The sequence below is a fragment of the Epinephelus lanceolatus genome, chromosome 1 (assembly GCF_041903045.1).
Source record: "Epinephelus lanceolatus isolate andai-2023 chromosome 1, ASM4190304v1, whole genome shotgun sequence".
Classification (NCBI taxonomy): domain Eukaryota; kingdom Metazoa; phylum Chordata; class Actinopteri; order Perciformes; family Serranidae; genus Epinephelus; species Epinephelus lanceolatus.
This window is the reverse complement of record NC_135734.1, coordinates 4,859,378-4,877,233: the sequence shown is the minus strand read 5'-3', so window position 1 is coordinate 4,877,233 and position 17,856 is coordinate 4,859,378. Positions and strand designations below refer to the sequence as shown.

Genomic DNA, 17,856 nt, shown 5'->3' with positions numbered 1-17,856 from the left:
GCACAAACAGCACAGCAACTGCTACCACACCTGCAGACAAGCACATGGAGCAAACAGGAAGTGCGGCGACCAGGGGGCGGGGCGTGCCTCCAGCTTCAGGCCAAGAGAGCGCTCGGGTGACAGCTACCTGCTTTTATAGACTGCGCTCCCTGCAGGGATTGGCTAATTACAGCAGGGCAGGCCAACTTACACCCAGCATGAGTACAATCTCATTCTGCTACAAAAGTTTATGGTTTAATGCTGTTTGACAGGCAGGTAGGAGGCTCAGTTATCTGTCAGTGTAGCTGTGTTGTACACAAGGACAGGATAGGATAAGTTTAAACCTCCAGACTAAAAGTTAATTTATACCTCTGCATTGAATCAACGCCATCGCTATGGCGAAGGCTCCATGTTGACGTAGAGCCTACGCCGTAACCTACGCCGTAGCCTGACGTGCACCTACGTTAGGCTACCGTGATGCGTGCACCTACGCGTCACGGTGATGCAGACCTCCTGTCTGTTTCTGTATACTGACACCATTTCCCTCAGTGGAAACAAAGCTTTTGTTTACTTTTAGTTCACGAATAAGAAACAATAAATTGTGAACACAGTAAAGCCTCCACTAAAATAGCATTTTAAGTCTTGTGTGTAATTTATCCATCAGGGATTTATACTTGGGGATTTATCCAGGTTTCATATGAGAAGAGGAAAAGATCGCTAGTAGCTAGGCTAATTTATACAATATAAAATACCATAGGCTTGTGCTAACAACATTAGCAAATGGGGTAAATTTGTCCAGATAAAGACAAGTGTTTGTCTGTGAGTGCTGCGAGTTATAGTGAAGCCAATTTGTGTACTTGTGTTTGAAATTATCACTATTAAGCCATATTTAATGTGTGTTTTGGGTGTGTTTTGAATCAACTAAACTTAACAGCATTTCACAGAAACCCCCGCAGCCGACTAGTGTTTTTGAGGTGCTGAGTGACACAGACACACCACCACACAAGTGAAAATGCTCACAACGATGTAGGCGACGTGCCTAGGTGACGTGCGTAAGGTCTACGCGCAGCCATAAATCTTGCTTAACATGTTGCAGACTAAGAAAGAATTCAGGCTTTAATTAAGTTATTTCTCTGCTTCTTTACGGTGAGATGGATAAGTCAGAGTTCACAATGAACCTGGGCGCATATCCTAGTTGTCTCAGATTTGTTGTTTATAGTTTCAAAGTTTTGAGAGCATAAATAGAGAGATGTTGAGGTTTTAGCTTTTTGTAAGCCAAGATGTCAAGTCAGTGCTGGCTGATGTGTCGACTCTATTCCATCGCCTTCATCCTCTCCCATTCTCCCCCAGCAGCCAACTGAAGAACATCCCCAGACAATCTCCCGTCAATCCACACATGGCACACTGCTATCAGCGCAGTCTGTCACCTGGGAGACTGGGGATCGAGTCCAACCTTCGCCCCAGGTACCCAGGCCGAATTCTGTTGACTTTGAATCCGTCTCACTAACTACAATGTACACTAAATCCAATGTGGCGGTACACACTCATGACCTCATCTCTTCCATTTCCTCTCTAGCAGAACAACCCAGATTAGGGTCGAAGTGACTGGCGCCACGGCTTCCCTGGATGATAATGAAAAGAATTCTTTTCATAAAAATCCAAATAATAAAAACAATAACAAAAACCAAACTCAGGGCAAACAAACAATGATGATAGGGACTCTCAAGGCCATGATGGCGGCAGATCAGAGCACCCATTCTGAGCCCTCCCATTACCAACTTTACACGGAGCCTGACGCCGACCACACCGACCCGCACAACTCTCCTCTACCACAACCCCCCACCCCTACCGCCCGCCTATCAGCCCCGTCACCCTGTCCACCTCCTTCACGCCACATACCTCCCCCCAGCATGACCTTCAGGCCAGCCTATCACCTCGCTCGCCCATACAGAAAACTGGTTGACTGGTCTTTTAGGCCCCGGAAGCCTGTGGTCATCTTGGGGGACTCTAATATTAATCGCATCCCAGCGCACAACAATCCTGATATCCAATTAGACAGTTATCCGGGTGCTAACTTCTATCATTTCCTCAAAATTTGTGAAAAAACCCCCCCCAGCCCCTCCACCAAGATCCTGGTGTTATCGGTCGGTCTCAACAACAAAGACCAAGACCCGAAACAAACTTCAATCAAACAACTCAAAGCACTCTCCAGACTAGCCCGCACCGTCTTTCCAAACGCTGACATCTATTTCCCTATCATGAATTTCTCCGCAAACCTCACACCCACCCAACAACACAATCTGAAGCTTATTAACAATACCATCGCCACCCATCTACCGTTTCTGACAGAGATACCTCACGACACCTTCACTACCGAGGCGGATAATATCCATTGGACCCCAGCTACAGCTGGGACCATATTCTCTTATTGGTGCAAGCAATTGAGTTTATCTCGTACCTGAACCCTACACCGGCCTTGCACACCCGTGCCCTTAACCCCTTCTCAATTGCTGGCGCCAATAAACAACACAATCCCACACACTCCCCTTCCCCTCCCTCCCCCCGATCTCCTTCCCTAACACAACCTCCCCTAACACAACGAATCCTAGCTCAATTAAACTTGGAGTCCAATGTCCTCAATCTCTCTTCCCTACTCATTTTGTCCCCATCTCAAACCCAATTGTTGGAAAAAGGTCTGTCATTCATTCCACGCCTTTCCCGTTATGACTGGGAGGAGCTTCGGAGGGACTTCCACCATTATCACAGACGTATCAAAATAATTGACCATTTCCACGGCAAAAATCATCAGAATACACGACACTTTACATTACCGTCCAGTTGGGAACCCACCGGCATACAAATCCGTCCACCAATACAATCCATTATCCACTCCGATAACAATACAATTAACACCTATCGGCCCTCGCCAAATGTCTCTGATAATCTGTCGGGGGCCGAACGCTTAGCCTTACAGGAATTAATAACAAATCCAAACATCGTAATAAAACCGGCAGATAAAGGGTCAAAAGTAGTCATCGTGGACAGACAACAATACCTTCTCGAAGCAAACCGGCAACTATCCAATTCACTCCACTATAAACACATCCCAGCCACAATACAACACAATACTCAATTACAGACACAGCACATAATTCAGACCCTCTACACAAAACGCTACATATCAGCCAAACAAAGAGACTTTCTATCAGGACCCAATAATCCCTGCCCCCACTATTTTTGCCTGCTCCCTAAAATCCACAAACAACCCCAGAGCTGGACGGTTCCCTCCGAAGTTCCTCCTGGCCGTCCGATAGTCTCGGACTGCAACAGTGCCACCTATAATGTTGCCCAATACATCGATCATTTTCTCTCCCCCCTCTCCACCCGTCACCCAAGTTACATCAAAACTCACTTATCATTTTCTCGAAATGATACGCCCCATGGCTGTTCCTTCCAATACATTTCTATTCACGATCGACGTCGACAGCTTATACACGAATATAGACACTAATCTGGGCCTGGCAGTTGTAAACACAATCTTCCAACGATATCCCGATCCCAAATGTCCCGATTCAGAACTCCTTTCGCTTCTCCAACTCTGTTTACAGAATAATGATTTTCTCTTCAATGACACTCACTATTTACAAACCCATGGAACAGCCATGGGGCAACGCTTTGCCCCGTCATATGCCAACCTCTATATGAGCGAGTGGGAGCAGGAGGTTTTGGCCAAGTGTCCCTTACAACCTCTTTTTTTTCGGAGATTTCTCGATGATATTATTGGTGCCTGGACACATGACCTCTCTTCATTCCACACTTTTGTCCAAATACTCAATAGTCACCATCCCACAATTACAGTTAAATCCACCATAGATCCGAACCAGACTGATTTCTTGGACACCACTATTTTTTTTGAACCTATAAACACATCCACGAAGCGCATGCTGTCTAAGTTTTTTTTTAAAGCAACAGATACCCACGCTCTCCTGCACAAATCAAGTTACCACCCAAAACATACATTTAAAGGCATAATCAAATCATCAGATTCCACCGTATTTGCTCTAGACCATCTGATTTCCACCAGGCAACCAATACTCTCTTCACAGCTCTCCGACACAGAAAATATTCAAAACGTTTCTTCAGAACTATTAAAAACTCTACCTTGGCCGCCCTCGCTCCCACTCGCTCCCCCCATATCCCCCCCCCCCCCCCCCTTTACTGGACCTTACAATATACCCTACATCTACACCCGGTGACTCATCCATCCCCTCGACTTCACCACTACGAGCAGTATCCCCTCACCCCTACCCTAACCAGGACTTGTGGAACGGACCTCCGCTCTGGCGGGCCCATCTCCACAAGCTACACTCTTACCCCTAGTCTCCACGTATTCACAAGGTATTCTGGGCCTACACCAGAACATAACTTTAACAATATTCAGGCCCAACATGAACCCCTACAGGACTACAAAATAATTTCTGCGTTCAGGAAAAACCCAAACCTACGTAATCTTTTGGTGAGGTCTCAATTCACCTCCAACAAACACCCAGACCGACCCCCGGAATCCCGACACTTCAAAAACAGGAAATTCATCACCAATCCCTACAGTCAATTATCCTTTCTTGATAGTAACATTGTGTACATCATCTCCTGCACAGTTTGCCAAAAACACTATGTAGGAGAAACACAGAATACAATGTTAACACGGCTGCAACAACATTTACGCAACATTTCCCTTCACAACCTTACTACCCATTTAGTCAGTCACTTTCAGGAACATTCTGTTGATGCTCTCATCATTTCTGGACTGGAGAGCAATGCGATGTGGACGGTGGGACAGAGGAAACGCGCAGAGCGTGTGTGGATCCACAGACTGGACACTATTGCTCCCCACGGTCTGAATGATAACCCCTAACCCATTTTGTCCAACAGAGGGCGCCAGCCCACCAGGAACGGCTCTTTACCACTGGCAGTTTTCAGGCCTGTAACCCCTGTCTCTTTTCCCCTCCTTCCCTCCCCTTCTTTTCCCTTCCTTCCTTCCAACCTCACCCTACTCCTTCTGCACTACCCCAACCTACCCCTGCTCCTCCTTGCCTAATCCTAACCCCTCCCTCTGTCCCCTTCCCTCCCCTCCCCTCCCCTCCCAGAAAAAAAAAAAAGTCAAATCTGGATTAGTACAGGAGAACAAACATTTTAATTGATGGATTGCTGATGAGAAAGGAGAAACCTGGAGTGACTCAGAGAAGAGGTTCGTCAAATGCTCTCTAGCAACCTGGGACTAAATGGCACAAATATTGATATTGAGCGTGCTCAGAGAATTGGCCAGTACCAGAAGGGGGGTAAGCCCAGGAAAACTGTTGTAAAGCTTTTACGCTTTAAAGACAGTGTATCCTTTCTTCTACCAAGAAAATTAAATTAAAGGGCACAAACATCTACATAAATTCAGTCTTCTCAGAGGCTGTGCAACGGAGGAGGAAAGAGCTGCTGCCCAAGTTGAAAGCTGCCAGAGAAAGGGATGACAAAGCCAGCTTGAAGTTTGACAAACTGGTTATCAGGCCCAGGGGTGGACAAACACAATCATCAGTTTAAAGCTATTGATGTTTCAGCATTTGATATTTGAATTTTGCTTATTTTATTTTTTTCATACAGTTCTTATTTGTTTTGTGCTCAATTAACAGCAATACATATTTGCTATCAAGTTTGTCAAGGAAGGGTTTGGTTTTAGTTCACTTAAATATATGCAGCCTTAGGAACAAGGTTCATGAGATTACCGGAATCTGCTTCTCTGACAATATTCATGTTTTAGCATAGTCAGAAACACACCTGGACAATACTTTTGATAATTCTGAGCTAGCTGTCGAAGGATATAGGCTATATAGAAGAGATATAATACAAATACAAATATGGTTGTGGAGTTGCATGTTCAGGACCACATTTCAGTTGTGCTAATGTGGCGAAACTTAGGCGAAGTAATATAGAGAAGATTGTCGACAACGCCACCTGGGGGAGTTTCACCCCCCGGAAATTATTGAACTTAACCCCTCCAAGGGACACAAGAATAAGACACTCAGGTTCAACTAAACCCTGGCAGAGACGAGAATCCACAAAAGTGCAAAAGGGGGGGTGAGTGAGGGAGGACACCACCACCAAGAGGTCCGCCTGCCTCCGGCTTGCACCCCGCTGCTCCTGGCAACAGAGAAACACAGTTAGTTCAAGTCAACAATCTCCCACACACTCCATAAAACACACTCACACAAGACACACACCCCAATTTACCCAAACAATATACCCCAGAAACTAAACGATAACCAAAATTACAAAAGAAAGTAGGCTAATAACAATCATCTAATTGAATCAATAAACAAAGAGTCTAATATAAATTACCCAAGAGTTGGAAGACATGCATATGAATAGCTCGTAAGTCGACCAACCCCCCAGAAAACAAACAAACCTCAAAACAAAATGGAAAAAAGGAATAAAGAATCAAAAGACGACATAATACTGCTTACTGTAAATTAAATCAAATAAACAAAACAGCACGGGGTATAAATGAAACCACTAGAACGTGGCTACCAAATATAGTCCACTTGTCAATGAGAATAAAAAAAAAAGACACCAGGTAATATTGTAAACGGGAAGTTCTGAAAAGTCAACAAAATCCAAAAGTCATTGGAGACAGAACAGCAGCAAGCGCCAGGAGGTGGAGGCTGATGGCTTGTAAAAAAACAGGAGGCACTACACCGTGGCGCACAGCCTGGCCTTTAAGGGCCTGCAATGTAAATACCATTAAAAAAAAACGAACATTACCCATTTGAAATTATGTTGAAATCAATAGTAGTATGAACTCAAATAAACATACCACCGGGCAGAGGGCGGTTTCCAACAGTGGAGCGGAAAGGAGGGGAGGACGCACGGCCGTTGCGCACTCTACCAACTGCTGACCAGAAACCCCGGAAAAAGACAATTTATTCAGGTGAAGACCAGGCAGAGACAGGCCACAACTTAAAACTAATTCGAGCCAGCCTACCTCAACACCGAGTGGCGTAACAAACTTGAAGCAGGAGACCGTAACTGCGGTCTGCACTCAAGACGCCAAGGGAGAGAGAGACAGCCACACTGCAGAGCGAGGAAACCGGCAGGTATAACACCAATTACGCACGCAGTGCTTACAGCAGGCCTAACGCACCAAAAAGCCTCGGGAGGCACACCAGCCACACCAGACTGCACAGACGCCAGACTCTGGAGGTTAGGAAGAGGAACCAGAGCAGTATTGCCTTGCCTAGATATAAAGGTGGGTGGCACCTCCCTGCAATCAGCGCTGATGGCTGATTGAATGCAGTCTGCTGCCCGTTGAGTGAAATGGAAGAAAGGAAAGGAGGAGGTGGGGGGGGGGATATTATGAGTACTGACATTGAATTAATTTGGCTACAGATACACCTTCCACACTGTAAGCCCACTCTAGTTGGTTGTTGCTATAGGCCACCCACTTCTAATGTTAATTACATGGATAAAATATGTGAAACTCATGATATGGTGACAGACGAAAGTAAGGACATCTTCCTTCTTAGTGACATCAACACTGACTGGCTTTCTAAAAATTGTCCATTACTTTAAAAAATGATTTCTATGGCCAGTGTGTGCAATCTATCCCAGGTTGTTACTCAACCTACAAGAAATTCCATTACTACAGATGGTGTTAAAGGTAGGGTCTGGAGGATTTTCCAGTTGCTGTTTGTAAACACACATTCAAATTCGGCCCCTCCTATCAGGCTCAACTCTCCCGGGTGTACGGAGCCCGGAGGTACGGAAGAAAGCTTCACAGAAGAGGTTCAGGCAAGGCTCGCGCTGGTGCACGCTCGGACACGCTCGGGCACGGCACCTGCGCTCTCTCATTGGCTGGGGAAATCTCCGCCCAGAAGCGGTCCGAGCTCACAAAAACATCAAAATACAGTTAAAGGGCAAGAGCTCTGCAAACAGAGTCACCACCACAAGAGTAGAAGCCCATAGGTGATGATTAAGCAGGATGTGTATATGTCTATATCTTGTTTTGTTTGAAAATCCTCCAGATCCTACCTTTAAAGAGGACATGAAACGCTAAACATAGTTATCATAATTTAAAGAGGGTCTCTCACCCTGAAAAGATAATTTTAGTTTAAACACTGAAAATGAAAGGAATCTCAAAATCCTGTCATTTAAGTTCAGCTGTTCAAACAAAGGGCGGCGCCATGTCTGTTGTGTCGCCGGACGTGACGTCACCGGAGTGGTTGTCAAGCTAGCAATCACAGTGAAGACAGTGGAGCATTTCTGAACTGGGTTGAGCGCCACACTTTTTGACAATGGAGGAAGACGAACTGGAGAGGCCTGTTGAGTCTGTGACAAGCCCCATTGCCTACGCATATGAGCCTATAAGGCGTGGGAATCGAGCAGTGGTACGGGAGGAAGAAGTGGTTGAGCCGGTGATTTGGGGTCAAGGGCGTGTCGGCAACATTACGTGGTGTCAGTGTGGCGATGCCCACTGTGCCAGAGTCCATTTGGTGCCAGGAGGCTGGTCTGGACCATCTTCTCCATGACCACCCCTGCATCACCATAGTGCGCTCATTCAGCATCCTGTGCTGGGAGGTGGACGTGTTGGAGGTAGCGATGCTTTCGCTGAGGGATGTCAGAGCTGAGACGCTGCAGCGCCCGTCACCAGCAGGTAAGTCAAGCTAGCTGTAACCGCGGGCGAATGACTCAGTAACCGTATGCAGTAAAGAAAACAAATGCATGCACTACGGTGGTGGCCAGGAATATGAACAATGTTTCCATGTGCTGTTTGTTTACATACAGTTGTTGTCTGACCAAAACGTCTTTGTTTATGTCGTTTCTCCGGTACTTATTGCTTGCTAACCCTTAGCGTTAGCTAGTTGACGCTAACAGCTATTAGCTATCAATGCTGGTACCTAACGTTAGTTCGTCGGTTCACATAGCTGACTATGTTACATATTGCTACTGGTGAACGAGCCAGTTAGATGCGGAACATGTCTGAGAGGCCTGACATAACAATATAATGCCACATGAATGCTTTCTATACGTAGTTTGTTTACATCGGGTTGTGCAGCACGTTATGAAACCAACGTTTGGGAAACCGCTGTCAAATCACCGTGACGCAGACAGTTTGATGTCAGACATTCAAACGGGTTCACCCTCAATAACGTTTGAGTGAGATTAGCAATACACAGTTGACGTATATTCTGGAATCTGAAAGGAATCATTCAATATTTTGTACTTTGTAGGTGATATAGAATAATACATAGAAGTGGATATGAAGCAAGGCTCAAGTTAACATAAATTACTAAATGGATTTCCACTCTCACACTCTAACAAGTGGACACATAAAAGAAAAAAGACGCCCTGTTATATCGTTCCTGACAACAAACAACTTGTTTATGATCTTAAAAAATTGAGACAAATCTAACCAATACATTTCTTTTCCATCAGTCTCTTTAGGTTGACTGCCTACAGACAGTTTACCCTCTGGGCCAGGGGCCATTTGGGAAGGAAGAACCGGGTCCCAATTCCAGCCTGTGTGGCCTGGCCTTCCACAGATGTACAGTATGAGTGGTCATTGTTTATGACTTGGTTGGTAAGTATGTCATCTGTCAAAGTGCCTGTGCAAATGTACTGCTTATTGTCTCCCTCTTCTGTATCCTGTTGAAATGGATCGGTCTGGGTGCCGACACTGACTGTTAGGGTGTGCACACTGCCTGTCACCTGCTCTATCTCCTCACTGATGTCAGCCTCTGGGAATTTGCTGCTGGCCACCAGTTGCATGCATGCCTGCCTAACCTGTTAACACAAATGTACACTTTTTAGGTACCCAAATGATGTTATCAGCCTTAACATGAAAAACTTTGTACTTACATCCTGACTACTGATTTATTAAAGAATCATATACCTAAACACTTTTTGTTGTGTTGTTATTCTTTTGATAACCATGCATAGAAAACTATCCAATGTATCCTCTGTTTTGTTTCAGTGATGGTTGGGTGTAATTGGTTTTGGTTAAATGTCCGTACCAGTTCTGGCTGTAGTGCTTGTTGAATCAATATAATTATTTGGTGTTTTATTATCATAAGATTAATGTGTGTAAACACTGGGGATGTTTGCTTTGCTTCTCAGGGACATTAAACAAAATTAACAAAATTATAATGTTAATATCGCATTTCTTGTAGGAGCCTGGGTACAGAATGTAGCAGCCAGAATCATATGTCATAATGTCACCAGTTCTTTTCCTCACTGACTTATCTTACTTTACAGTTTTATTTTTTACAGTTCTACGAGTTATTATTCTTTTGTGACTATCAAAAATATCAGTGTACAGTTATTTCTAATGTCCATGGAGAATCATGCACCTCACTACATTAGCAATGTCCTCCTGATTTGCACTAATGTACAATGTGTTTTTACTAGGTGCTGTAGTAGGTAACAGATACTAGTACTAGTTTTTAGAGACTGATAGTATCTGTCATGAAGTGACTGTTGTGTGTCACTGCAGTTCAGGACCAATACAAAGTTCCAGTGCTATTTGCATAAATATCTACAATGTATGTTCAGTAAAAGGTAAAAGCTAGACTAGAATGAAATGCTGAATAACTGCCAAATGCATCAATATATTATTAGGCCTGCCACCGCTACTGTTCTTGTTGACTATTTAGTGTTATGATAATGTTGGTTATGACTAAACATTAGCAGTAGCGAGCGGATAGCGCTAACATCGGCCAATCAAAAATGCTAATTTTGTTGTGAGCCAATTCCGGCCCGGTGGTAAACACAACATCAAGTGAGGCCTTAAGCGGGTTGCTGGACGGAGGGTCAACACTTTGGGTTGAAAAGTAAATTATTGTGCCTTACGTTGTGTCGTGATGGCTCCGACATACATATGCACATGTATATTTGTTTTTTAATTTGCCACTAGACGTGTGTGACGGCTTTTTTTGGCAGCCGAGCCATGTGAAGGAAAAGCTAGCTAGAAAAAACTTGAGTGCATGCATGGCAAGAGATGGCAAGATGAATAAACAGGATGACGGTGAGGAAGATAACAGGATTGGAGTTGATGTATGGGGATTTTATTACGTTTGGATTCCTGACTGACTGCTTTAGAAAAACGTGGAGTCACGGTAAGTAGTGTTTCTTTAGCGGTTTGCATCAGCTGTGATGACCGCTGACTGTATGGTGTGGGATAACATGAGTTTTAGGTGAAAACTCTCAGGCCCGGATGTTTATATGGGTTGTGGTTCATTTTTAGTTTAGGACAGTAATTTTGGCACATGCACCACGCAGTGTTGCCGACCCTCTCCTGGCTGCCATCCTCGTCCAGAGCAGCTGCCGCCTCCTCCGTAAAATTGTGACTTTCCACCCTCCTCCTCTTCACTGGCTCAAAAGCATAGGCCACTGGGTTTGATGATAGATCAATATATCTTTAGGCTTTGTCCTCTGACATCTTTTCACTCGGTAAATTTCCTAAACTACTGCTTCTTCGTCTTCCTCCGTCTACAGTGTCGTGAAACCAACCAACCACTCCTCCGATGACGTAGGCGGTGACGTAAAATAAAGATGGCGCTGAGCACGGCCCAAAACGTATCGTAAATGCATTTAAAAAGTGGATTTTCTCTAAAATAGGCTGACTGTTCCCACTTTTTATTTCGTCAGTATGTCTTAATAATGCACACATCTCCTATGTTGGTGTCTGTTCCGTTGTTTCATGTCCTCTTTAATACTTCAACCTGCATTGATCATATTTTTTACACAAATTATTATGAGCTGTGCTCACAGTCACACCCACTGAAACTGATACTGCAGTGGGTTGTAGTGACCATGATTTCAATTCAATTTCAATCAATTTTATTTATAAAGCCCAATATCACAAATCACAATTTGCCTCACAGGGCTTTACAGCATACGACATCCCTCTGTCCTTAGGACCCTCACAGCGGATAAGGAAAAACTCCCCAAAAAAACTTTTAACGGGGAAAAAAGAAAAGGTAGAAACCTCAGGAAGAGCAAATGAGGAGGGATTCCTCTTCCAGGACGGACAGACATGCAATAGATGTCGTACAGAACAGATCAGCATAAGAAATTAACAGTAAACCGTATGACACAATGAGACAGAAAGAGAGACAGAGACAGAGAGAGATGCAGGACAGACGGTAATGACAGTAGCTTACAACAACATTAATGAAAGTAATAATATTATAATTAATCATAATTAATAATTTGATTGCTTTAACAAGAAGGACTAAAATGACTAAATCTGGAGTCAGAATTGTTTACTGCAGGTCATATAGAAGATTTAATCCAGAGTCATTTGTGAATGATGTTCAGGATTTGCAGTGGTCTGATGTGTGCCTGGTAAATGATGCACATATTGCTTTGAAAAAATTAATGGACAAATTTGTGAAGCTAGTGGATAAGCACGCTCCACTGTACAGGTCTGTAAAGGGCACCGGTGCCCCGTGGTTAGACGATGAGTTGAGATCTTTAATAATGCTTCAAAGGACAATACCAAGACAACTGCTCAAACATTAGGGTGCTCTTTAGATAAAAACATTTATTGCAAATTGAGAAATAAGGTTACAAAATTGAATTATACCAGAAGACCTAAACTTTGGAAAGCTGCCTATGTTCTCCCTTTACTTAATGGTGGACACCCCTTAGAGCTTAACAATTACTGTCTGATTTCCAAACTTTGAGTTTTGGCTAAGATCCTTGAATGTCAGGTAAATTTACAGTTGAAACAATTTTTATTTGATAAAAATATTTTAAATGATTTTCAATCAGGTTTTTGAACTGGGTACAGCACCAACACTGCTGCTGTGGCTGTGACAAATTATATTATTGGTGCCTTGGACAAAAAACAGCATTGTGCTGCCTTTTTGTATGGATCTCTCTCTAAGGCATTTGACCCAGTGGACCACAGACTACTCTTGAACAGGCTAAGGAAGGCTGCTCCCTGTCCTAAGGCTGTACACTGGTTCCAGAATTATTTTACAGATCGTACTTAGTGTGTTTATGCAGAAGGCCATAAATCGGAATTTCTTGAGATAACTAAAGGTGTCCCCCAGGGTTCCATTTTGGGGCCTATTTTGTTTTCTATTTTTATAAATGATCTGGGTAAAGACATTCTAGCAAAAATGCATTTATATGCAGATGACACCGTCATTTACACACATGCGCCCTCCATAATGCAAGCGGTGCAAAACCCTCAGATTGCATTTCAGTCATTACAAACAGCTCTGCTGAATTTAAAATTGATTTTAAATGCTCAGAAAACAAAGTTTATGGTATTCTCAAAAGCTCACTCACAGTTGCTTGATGATTTTAGCATCTTCATGTTTGATGGTAAATCCATTGAAAGAGTGTCCTCATACAAGTACCTGGGTATATAGATAGATGACAAGCTCTGACTTAATGTACATATTGCTGCTCTAGTCAGGAAGCTTAAAGTAAAGATCGGATTTAATTTTAGAAATAAGTCTTGTTTTACTTTCAGTGCTAAGAAAAAACTTGTGGAGCCCACTTTTCTGTCTGTGATTGATTAGGGTGACATATTGTATATGCATGCAACCTCCACCATTTTACGTAGCCTTGATTCAGACATTTTATTAGAAATGCTAAGTCACTTACTCATCACTGCATTCTGTATGATTTGGTGGGTTGGATGTCATTGACCACTCGCAGACAAGAGCACTAGTATATTTTTATCTATGAAGCAATATTGGGAAAACTTTTGGTCTACCTCTGCACAATTCGGTGTGTCAGCTCTGGTAGTTACCATCTACGCTCCTCCAGGTGGTTGCTTTTCAAGGTACCCCGGGTTTTAACAGATCTGGGGAAAACTGCATTTTTCTACTGTGCACCATGGACATGGAACAATCTCCAAAAAGATATAAAATTAGAAACACCATTCCATCCATTAATGAATTTAAGGGCATCATAAAGAATGTGGTGACAGAGACGTGCTTGTTTTTCTTGAGAGGCTACTATGTTTGAATAGTTGTTGTTTTATTGTGGATTTTTGTTTTATATGTTGTATTTGTTGCATTTTAAATGTGTTTTGATTGGCTGCTACCTTGGCCAGGTTTTTCTTGTAAAAGAGATTTTCAATCTCAGTGGGACTTCCTGGTTAAATAAAGGTTAAATAAAAAAAGAGAGAATATTTTAAACAAAAGATTTGTAACTGTGTACATGATATTAAAAAACTAAATTTGATGATGTTAATTTACCTTGCAACATTGTCAACAATATTATGAGTGCCAAAACTCTCTCTCAAAGCTCTTTTGAATTTGATATAGTTAATCAGGATACAGTTGAGGAGATGTTGCTCTCTCTCTCAGATGATACATCTCCAGGCATTGATAACCTGGATGAAAAATAATAATAATAATAATAATAATAATAATATTGTTGCTAGCCTGCTTTCCAAACCGACATGTCATATCTTTAATATATCTTTACTCAGAAGAACCTTTCCCGAGCTTTGGAAAGACTCTAAAAATCATACACTGTAAAAAGAAAAAGTTAGTTCAACTTAAAATTTCAGGTAGGACAACGGCTTCCTCCAACACGAGGGCAATATCGATGACCACAGGCTGTGCATTAGGTATGTCATCTTCTTAAAGCACGGTAAGGATACCCATCTGGATGCCTTTAGTCTACTTGTCTTCTGGATCAGTTGTCTGACATAACAAAAACAACACTGAAATAGTGCGGTGTTGCAAAATAGCCAACATAAAATGATGCCAATTTGTGTATGGTTCTTTTCTTCTACACAAGATAGTACTGAAGGTTGAGGGACATCCATGCTGAACTCACCAGGTATGTCAGGAAAATCTTGTCTGTACTCTCCCGTAGAAATATAGGAAGACCTTCCACAGCTGCCTGCCTGTGATGAAGTGTGATATCGGATGTCTTTTCGGAGAGAGAATGGAAAGAAAAACATACTTTTGTTTAGCACTGTGAAAAGATAATTTGAACATGACTTTAGTTTCCATTTGTGTTTCCATCTCTACAATTGTGCATGTTGGCAGATAAAACAATTATGCACATTCTGTAAGTTTGTAAGTTGTGTTTCTTTAAATATTACTTGGATAACAGAAAAAAAGGCCTTGTATTCAATACAACAACCTGTTCATCACACTTTTCTAAGAGATTTTCCATGTCTTGACTAAAGGCGCCTTCCTGGAACAACACAATTTCAGCAGACGAGGGGAGAACTTCTCAAGGGCAGCTCTTAAGGTCCCCAACAGGTCCTTGATGGTGACATGTGTAAACTCTCGACAAATCTTAATAAAACAAATGTAACTCAAATACAGCAACCTGAAAATGTGTACATCCTGTGTGCTTTCCTTCATATAGACAGTTATACTGACTCATACACATGATACCAATGAAGAATTCATATCCAATTAAGTTTAGCAATATCTTACATTTGCATAACTAAATGGTTGCTTTCAGATTATTCTGAAAAAGCAATTGTAGACAAATGCACTACATTCCAGAAAAAAAAACAGAAATGCCTTGCCTGTTCTTCAAGGAATAGACCTTGCCACCTCTCCAGAACTTCTGAGCCCAAGGGCTCCACCTCTACGATGTCTTTTTCCCTAAGGGAGAATGTGAGGTCCATCTTCTGTCCATCAAGGAGGTATGCCATCAATTGTTGATGTTTAGAGGAGAGAGTAAGTAGCGCATTTTTGAAACAGTGAGCATCATCAATTGCTTGTTTGAAAAAACTATGCTTAGACTCAAACCTAAGTGTCAACAGGTCCACTAATGGTCCAAAGCAGCATGTGAGGTGCACATAATGATCAATAAAGTGATGTTTCGGGACCAACTTAAACTCAGAAAAGGTGCCAATGAGCAACTGTCGATGGTCAGATAGTTTACTCTCCAAGTAACATAATGTTTCCTCTTATAAAGTAGTAGACACCACAATCTCAACAATCACTTTAAGGTCCATCAAAATTTCCCATGAGGGGTCTTGTTCTGGTATGTAGTCCCCAATCATGAGAGGTAGTAAATGCAGAAGTGTCCAATTTTCATGTCCGTCTCCTTTCATTTTTCCAGATGCAAGGCTTGTCTTTGTAATTGGCTGTGTCTTGTTGACGTTATAAGAGAATTTGTATGGAAACTGTATTATACGGTTATTCAGTCCATTAAGTGTAATGAAACCTTTTCTAATCAATTCTTTTAAACACAAACACAACTCCACTTGGATAACACCCTCAAACAAATCATGTAAAATATCTGTGGGAAATCCAGTAACTGGGTGGAAGTAAGACAACCTACTCAAAGCACAGGATGATTTAACACCCTTCACACATTGTTTAGGCCTATCACTCAACTTGAGTTCTTCCACAAAAGCATCATACTGCATTACAGTTCTTAGTTGAAAGTTCCTTGGCTCAACAATTGCAATTTGGTCTCGGCTAATGCAACAAAATCTGCAGAAGTTTTCAACACTAAAGGCTACCTGAAAACCTGCTAGGCTATGCGCACCAAGGTTATCAGCACTGGCACAGAATACTGTTCCCTTTACAAATTTATCTAGAACCTCAATAAACACCCCCTTTTTTTTCAAGAAATTCAAGATCCTAAATAAAAGGATAAAGAAAGGCATCATACCCAAACTGTCTGATATCATCAGTTTTTCCAAGACAAACCAGCTGAATTAGGGTTAGGGTAGCGCGAAACTTGCTTGGTAAATTGAACAAATTCCAATAAACAGCAGTAATTTTATGGATTCCTTTAGATGATCCCAAAGGATTGCACAGTTCCAAGTCATCTATGTAAAGTTCTATAAAGATACTTGCATCTTGCACACCCAGAAGATTACTGTCTTTGTAGTACTGGCCATCTCAAAAGGACCCAAAATGATCTTGATTGTCCTATTAATTAAATACCAACTTTTCTACAAAATCTGTCTGTCTCAACAAAGTTTCAAGAACCCGGATGATTGAAACATAAACAAAAGATTTTTTATGGGTTCTTCTATATGTATATTCAGTAGGCTTAATTACAGGAAAATCCTCCTTACAAAAAGATTCCTCCTGTGATCAGTGGACAGTGCACCTTTTCCTTCAGTACCTACAATTAACGGGTTTGTTTTAAACACTGCATCATTAATCATCCGTGCATCTATTTCTATGCCATGTTTTGCAAGCACTTCTTTGATTCTTTGAAGAGAATGAGGTTTTGAAAAATATAAACAATCATTAAATCCTTCAACTATTTTCTGTACAGCCCTTTATTAATATGTAATTCAGTTTGAATGCATAGAAAGAAAGATGCAGTCTTGTGTTCAAGAGCCTCAGCGTCTACATACTCCTCCCTTTCATGAGCATCTGAATTTTTAGTGTAACCACTTTGTAATGTCTCTTCCTCACAACAGCTACCTGTTGCTTGAGCTAAGGCATCAGCCCCATTGGCTACAGGTTCATTTTCATAGTGTGCTCTTACACAGGTGCTGATATCATCCATGCCTGTGTTTCCTACTTCTGTGTGAACTGAAAGTCTTTAGATTGTTAGTTTTAAAGCTACATCTCAAGAAGGGGCAACACACAGTCACTTGATATTTTAAATGATGTCCAAGATGAGTGAAGAAAGCCCGCTGTGTACAGATTTCCCAGAATTCACACAAGTCACAAAAAATGTCAACTTCTCCTGTCTTTTGGCTGTCCTGCAATGGGACCTAGTCAGGTGTGACTTTAAGGAGCCGGGTGTTTTGAAAGTACATACACAGTCGCTGTAGACACACGGCCAGTAAGCTCCTCTTCCGTGCCTTAGACGATGGTGTCGCAGCAAATGTTCTTGACTGGCGCTGACAAAGCCGCAGAAGCTGCA

The 17,856-nt window shown here is 42.3% G+C and overlaps 1 protein-coding gene and 1 long non-coding RNA gene across 2 annotated transcripts; one reads left to right on the top strand and one right to left on the bottom strand.

Moving 5' to 3' along the window:
• Nucleotides 1-1,712: 1,712 nt before the first annotated feature.
• On the top strand, nucleotides 1,713-2,441 carry LOC144466866 (uncharacterized). Its single transcript, XM_078174655.1, has one exon. It carries the CDS (start codon nucleotides 1,713-1,715, stop codon nucleotides 2,439-2,441), a length of 729 nt encoding a protein of 242 aa, XP_078030781.1.
• A 4,109-nt stretch (nucleotides 2,442-6,550) lies between these two features.
• On the bottom strand, nucleotides 6,551-7,279 carry LOC117250923 (uncharacterized). Its single transcript, XR_013492317.1, has 3 exons — nucleotides 7,007-7,279; nucleotides 6,839-6,913; nucleotides 6,551-6,748 (listed from the first exon to the last, which is right to left on the bottom strand). It is a non-coding gene; the product is annotated as an uncharacterized LOC117250923 (long non-coding RNA).
• Nucleotides 7,280-17,856: the final 10,577 nt, after the last annotated feature.